The sequence below is a fragment of the Phaseolus vulgaris genome, chromosome 8, assembly GCF_051622355.1.
Source record: "Phaseolus vulgaris cultivar YP4 chromosome 8, ASM5162235v1, whole genome shotgun sequence".
NCBI lineage: Eukaryota > Viridiplantae > Streptophyta > Magnoliopsida > Fabales > Fabaceae > Phaseolus > Phaseolus vulgaris.
The window spans coordinates 418,359-425,578 of record NC_143505.1 but is presented as its reverse complement, the minus strand read 5'-3'; the positions used below and the strand labels follow the sequence as shown (position 1 = coordinate 425,578).

General features: G+C 34.9%; 1 protein-coding gene across 3 annotated transcripts; it reads left to right on the top strand.

Annotated features, from left to right (window-relative positions):
• The first annotated feature begins 544 nt into the window (after nucleotides 1-544).
• LOC137823857 (uncharacterized) lies at nucleotides 545-4,289 on the top strand. Of its 3 annotated transcripts, XM_090293515.1 has the most exons (5): nucleotides 545-1,913; nucleotides 2,259-2,726; nucleotides 2,775-3,368; nucleotides 3,417-3,811; nucleotides 3,922-4,289. In XM_090293515.1, exons 1-4 carry the CDS (start codon nucleotides 683-685, stop codon nucleotides 3,776-3,778), a joined length of 2,655 nt encoding a protein of 884 aa, XP_090149641.1. In that variant the 5' UTR covers nucleotides 545-682; the 3' UTR covers nucleotides 3,779-3,811; nucleotides 3,922-4,289. The 3 variants fall into 3 exon arrangements, with proteins under 3 accessions (XP_090149641.1, XP_090149640.1, XP_068485263.2); XM_090293514.1 differs by having other exon boundaries at nucleotides 2,775-3,811; XM_068629162.2 differs by having other exon boundaries at nucleotides 2,259-3,811.
• The last annotated feature ends 2,931 nt before the right edge of the window (nucleotides 4,290-7,220 follow it).

Genomic DNA, 7,220 nt, shown 5'->3' with positions numbered 1-7,220 from the left:
TGTATTGTTTTATTAGATGAATACACATTCTAACTTCCATTTCGTGTGCATATACGTTTCATTTTTGAAAAACGTTGCGTCCCTTTTTCTACAAAGCCGACACTCAATTATCAAGTGTACATATACATTGTGTTAAAATATTTTGGACACCTTAATAAAGCTTCCATGTGGCGAAACAACGAAACATTACACAATTATTCATAGCAATTGATTGAAAAAAATGTTGATTTCTGTTCACTTTATTACCTTCCCTCTCAACAAAAGCAATAGAAAACAAGAAGAAAAGTGAATGAAAAAGGCATTTTGAATTTTCTGAGTCAAGAGAGGCAACTTGATGATAATAGAGAAGCATTATTTTGGACCCTTTTGCTTATTTTGTAGAGAGTAGATGAAGAGGGTGATTTAATAATGAGTTGTTGGAGTTTCAAATTTTTTAAAAATGAGTTAGTTGGAATGGTGGCATATGGAGAAGAAGAAGAAATTTGGATTAAGATATTGCAGTTAAAAAGTCACGAGGCCAGCTGGGGAAGGTTCATTGAAGCATTGAAATTATTATAAGAAATGAATTGGTATGAGACATTCCATTATAAATATGCATTTCATGGTGCTTTCTTAATCATCACTGAATCATCAAGGATCATATCTCACCCTTAGCATTGGTTGGAGGGTACCCCTTCTACTCATGACTGCCCTTAGCTACGGCCCTAGTAAGGGTCGTTTTAGGCCTCAAATGGCCCTTGCATTGGCCATTGTTCTTGTTTCCCTCAATGTAGCATCTGTGGCTGCTGATGCTTACTCTTACTCATCACCTCCACCACCCTCTCCCTCACCACCACCACCATACTACTACAAATCTCCTCCACCACCTTCCCCATCACCACCACCACCCTATTACTACAAATCACCACCTCCACCTGATCCATCACCACCTCCTCCCTACTACTACAAGTCTCCTCCTCCACCATCACCATCACCACCACCTCCTTACTACTACAAGTCTCCTCCTCCACCTTCTCCATCACCACCACCACCATACTACTACAAGTCTCCTCCACCACCATCTCCATCACCACCACCACCCTACTACTACAAGTCACCTCCTCCACCTGATCCATCACCACCACCTCCCTACTACTACAAGTCTCCTCCACCACCATCCCCATCACCACCACCACCCTACTACTACAAGTCTCCTCCACCACCATCTCCATCACCACCACCACCCTACTACTACAAGTCACCTCCTCCACCTGATCCATCACCACCACCTCCCTACTACTACAAGTCACCTCCTCCACCATCCCCCTCACCACCACCACCATACTATTACAAGTCACCTCCACCACCATCCCCATCACCACCACCACCTTACTACTACAAGTCTCCTCCACCACCTGATCCTTCACCTCCACCTCCTTACTATTACAAGTCCCCACCACCACCATCTCCATCACCACCACCACCCTACTACTATAAATCTCCCCCACCACCCTCTCCCTCACCTCCACCACCTTACTACTACAAGTCTCCTCCCCCACCTAAAAAGTCACCTCCCTATGATCCTTACTACTACAAGTCCCCACCACCACCTTCACCATCACCACCACCCCCATACTACTACAAGTCTCCTCCCCCACCTGAAAAGTCACCACCCCATGATCCTTACTACTACAAGTCCCCACCACCACCCTACTACTACAAATCTCCTCCTCCTCCTTCTCCCTCACCTCCTCCACCATACTACTACAAGTCTCCACCATACTACTACAAATCTCCACCTCCTCCGGTCGCTTATCCTCACCCTCACCACTATCACCACTCATTGATCGTTAAGGTTGTCGGTAAAGTCTACTGTTACAGATGCTACGACTGGAAATACCCCCAGAAATCTCACAACAAGAAACACCTCGAAGGTGCAAACTTTACTTTTATATTTCATTATTATTATTATTTCCTTCTGATGCTGATGCTTCGACAGCAACAATATTTATCATTATTTTCCGTTCAAACGTGTCATTGTTTGATAATATTTAACTGCATTTTTGTTTTCTTAACATTTTCTTGGTCAACCTAATTTTTCTATTCCTACAACTCCATCGATATCGTTGTGCGTCATCATGTGTCTGCAGAACATTGTCTCGTTTTGTGTTCACAAAACAAAAAAGTTCCTTAAAATTAACAAAAAAAATGTTACCTAGTGTTATGTGTTCGATTGATTTGTCTTTTAACATGTGAAATTCACGCATTTTGTACCTTAGGTGCCACTGTCGAAGTGACTTGTGAAGTTGGAGGCAAGACCATAAAGTCTTACGGTAAAACTAAGAGCAATGGGAAATACAGCATCACTGTCGAAGGATTGGACTATGTTAAATATGGAGGCACAGTCTGCAAGGCTCAACTCCATGCTCCTCCTAAGGGCTCACGTTGCAGCATACCCACCAAGCTTAACGAGGGAACCAAGTTGGCACTGAAGTCCAAGGATAAGTACGAGGTTGTTCTGAAGGCTAAGCCTTTTGCTTATGCTCCTAAAAAGCCTTATGATTGTGAAAAGCACAAGCATTCACCCACTCCTTATCACAAACCATACTACTACAACTCTCCCCCACCACCATACTACTATAAGTCCCCTCCTTACTACTACAAGAGCCCCCCTCCACCATCACCATCTCCTTCTCCATACTACTATAAATCTCCACCTCCTCCACACAAGGATCCTTATTATCCTCCTTACTACTACAAATCACCTCCTCCACCTTCCCCATCACCTCCACCACCCTACTACTACAAGTCTCCTCCACCACCATCTCCATCACCACCACCACCTTACTACTACAAATCACCTCCACCACCAGATCCATCACCACCACCTCCCTACTACTACAAGTCACCTCCTCCTCCATCACCTTCTCCACCACCACCATACTACTACAAATCACCTCCACCACCATCTCCCTCACCACCACCTCCCTACTACTACAAGTCCCCACCACCACCTTCCCCTTCACCACCACCACCCTATTACTACAAATCACCTCCTCCACCAGATCCATCACCACCTCCTCCCTACTACTACAAGTCTCCTCCTCCACCATCCCCCTCACCACCACCTCCCTACTACTACAAGTCTCCTCCACCACCATCCCCATCACCACCACCACCCTACTACTACAAGTCTCCTCCACCACCAGATCCTTCACCACCACCTCCCTACTACTACAAGTCTCCTCCTCCTCCATCCCCCTCACCACCACCACCCTACTACTACAAGTCTCCTCCACCACCATCTCCATCACCACCACCTCCCTACTACTACAAGTCACCTCCTCCACCAGATCCATCACCACCACCTCCCTACTACTACAAGTCACCTCCTCCACCATCCCCCTCACCACCACCACCATACTACTACAAATCACCTCCACCACCATCCCCATCACCACCACCTCCCTACTACTACAAATCACCTCCACCACCGGATCCTTCACCGCCACCTCCTTACTATTACAAGTCACCACCACCACCATCTCCATCACCACCACCACCCTACTACTACAAGTCACCTCCTCCTCCATCACCTTCTCCACCACCTCCTTACTACTACAAGAGCCCTCCTCCACCATCTCCCGATCCTCCTACTCCCTACTACTACAAATCTCCTCCACCACCATCACCGTCTCCCCCACCTCCTTATTACTACGTGAGTCCCCCACCACCAACCAAGTCTCCTCCACCACCGGCATACAGCTATGCTTCCCCTCCACCACCCACCTACAACTAAGCTTCGAGTTAAGCAGAAACGACGATAAGTCATGTAAGTTACTAATCCAAAAATTGAAAAGTATCTTTTGAGGAACTTTTCAGAGTCTTTGACATACATTTATGGATCTTGAAAATGATGGAAACTTGTACTTTTGTTTTCAGGTTCTAGTATTCATTGTGGAATAAAATCAAGTTCCATTTGGAGCAGGGTTAAGCATCTAATTTGTTGTAAAAGTTCTTTGAATAATAAGAGTCTGAATGTATCGTCTCTGAGCTACAATCTTCACGATTCGGATGAGGCTGCTTCTATTTATTTGGTGGTGATCTTGCACATCTTGATCTTAATAAGTTCGAGGGAGCGACAAATGAAAACGAGGAACCAAGATTTCAAATCTTGATGTGGAGGCTGCTCTTAGAGATCTCTTCATTTCTTTCTTTGTAGATTACATATATATTTGATCGTGTAATGATTGCATTCAAAGTATTGTCAAATTCTTTTCATTATATATCATCTTCTTCTGTTCTTTGCAGTCAAATTGTCAAATATTTGGCCCAAAATGGATCATAATTAATAAATAAATACAAATCCCCTAAACCTAAATCCCACTATAACAAAATCAATAAATAACAATTAAGTTTAGTATAACAAAATCAATAAATAACAAATAATTTTAGAAAAAATATAATTAATCACTATACTAACTAAATTAGATACTAATTAATTTAAACATTAAACAAATTATTAATTTCTATTATAAAAAAAATTATAAAATAATTTTTAAATTAATATTTAAATTAGCATTTAAGTTTTAGTTACTAATATTTTATATTTTATATTGTTCTCTAAAAGATTAATAAAGAATAATTTAAAATATAAAGCAATAAGTAACTAAATCTTGATAATTAAGATTTGATACATATTTAAAAACTATTTTATAAATTTTTATTAATAATAGAAATTATTTTATATATGATATTTTTTTTATTTATAAAATTATTTTTTAATCTAATTAAATAATAACTAATTATTTAATTTTTAAAATTAATTTTTATTTAATAATTTTGTGGGCATTCATTTATGTAAGTTAGACTAAAATGAGTTCCAAAACAATCTCAAATAATTAGTTTTTGTGACCAAATATTGACTTAGCATATACAGACCAAGAAAATGACGTTGAAGAAGAAGAATTAAGTGACAGGGACGAGAGGGTGAGCTAGCAAAGGGTAGTTTAGATATTATATGTAAAATGGAGGTGTACAGAGTAAAAAAAAGGTGCAAATAGCAATCTTTTTAAAATTTAAAGTCCTAGTTTGATTCTCATAGTTTTTTCTAATCATTTATCCATTTTTATTTAACCTCTTTTATTTTTATCTCTAAATTAATTTAAATAGTATTATAAAAATAAAAACAATTTAACACAAATCATCTGATCATTTAAATAATTTATTTCAAATCTGTAATAAAATTGATATATTTAAACATATTTATTTTACACGTGTAATGTAAAAAATAGTTATATTAAGAAAAATGCCAACACACTCTCTAGCTTCCATGTAAATCTTTTCTAACATTAATACCAAACACTTTTAAGTTGAAGGAAGATACATATGAATAAAAGAGTGTATTAAATATTTAACTCTTTAATGCTTTGTTTGCTGGAGTAAATATCAAAAAGTAAAAAGAGAAAAACAAAAGATTTATAGTTTACTTAATTAATGTGATTAAATAAATACAAAATTAATTAGGTTGTGTAATTAATTAATTAAATTCCTAATCAAAATTTAATAAAAATATGTATAAATTAAAATTAGAATATAATTAATTATAAAGTAATTGTTTTATAAAATTGAAAAATGACTTTTAATTTTATTAAATAAGTAATGAAAAATCATGTACACTTTTATTACACATTCCAGTTTTTAAAAAAGTTAAATTATATAATATACAAAATTTGGCAAATGAAAAATGGCAACTATACATAGATAAAAAAAATTGTTAGCTAATAAAACAGTCCACTATATTTAAGTAAATTTTAGGTGAAGTTTCAAAATCACTTGAAAATTATTAGAAAGAAAAAAATATAAATTCGCATACATACATACATACATATATATATATATATATAAATGCAAATACAAAATTAATCTACATACAATATGTTCTTTAAACCTAGTTAAACTAAACCTATAATTAATTATGCCTTGGCTATAATTAATTATGAACCTTAACAGTGTCCAATTCAAAGTATTTGTATCAAATATTTAAAATAGTGAAAGGTCAATTAGAGTTCAAAAGTTACAAGTTAGTTTTTTTTGTTAAAAAAATTTGACAAAATTAATTGCTAAATATTTTCCAAATAATATTGTAGTTTTAAGTTCCATCACTATATGCATTTTTATGTAATTATCGATTTTCATATTTTAATTTATTATAAATAATTTAATATATATTGAAAGTTGGAATGACATTGTTAGAAATATTTTTTATAATTAATTCCAAATAAAACAATGCTTAATAAATTAAAAAGAAATATTTTTTTCTCTAACTAAAAGGAAATAAAATTGTCTATTGAATTGTTTTTGTCTAAACTGATGACATTTGTTTTCTATTTAAATGTACTAAAATAGTTTTAAACATAAAATAAAACCAAGTTTATAACATTACTTGATTACGATGAAAATATGTTTATATTACCATTTGTTATCTTTAAAAAACAGAAAAGCATAAAATTCATAATGACTAGAATCAAAAGACAAGAAAGATTATAATCTAGATTTATGAAGAAAAAGCATGAACTAAATTCTAAAGCTATTTTTGTATAAAACTTAAATAAAATAAAAGATATTAAAATAATAAATAGAAATCAACCAGAAGAAAATAAGATAAAAAATTTAGGACATAATCACAAAACAAGATTGAAAAGTAAAAACAAGTCAAGAAATTAAATGAACAAGAAAACACAATGTACAAAGCAAAAAGAATTTCAAAAGATAAAATATTTTTGTTCTTAAGAAACTCATGAAATTGGTGAGCAAGAACATCAATGTTAATGCTCTCTTTTGTCATTTCCATGTTTGACACTTTTACAAAGTTTTTGTCCATGGTAACTTTTTCACTCCATAATCACAGATAAAATTATAATAGAGATTATACTAAGACAATTATTCAGTTATTTATAATAATTATTACATGATACCTGTCATACACTTGTCAAATTTCCATTATTTGTGTGATTATGACATACCAAATTCAATAAACAATTTCAACTTTCCTTGTATTTTTCAACACTTTCTTGTTCGATTAAAAACAAGTAAACCACATTTTTTTATTCATTTAAAAAACAACCTCTCATTTGATTAACACCTTCAATCTATGTGTATGACTCCCATTTCAATCTTTGACCATATTGTAAGCATACTAGAAAATTCTCAACTCTATTTTCATATCTTCAAATAAAAAC

What these genes read in the sequence shown, in the direction of transcription:
- LOC137823857 (XM_068629162.2), top strand. Translation starts at nt 683, where the DNA reads ATGACTGCCCTTAGCTACGGCCCTAGTAAGGGTCGTTTTAGGCCTCAA. An exon ending in CAACAAGAAACACCTCGAAG is followed by an intron (nt 1,914 to 2,258) that starts GTGCAAACTTTA and finishes TTTGTACCTTAG; the next exon opens with GTGCCACTGTCGAAGTGACT.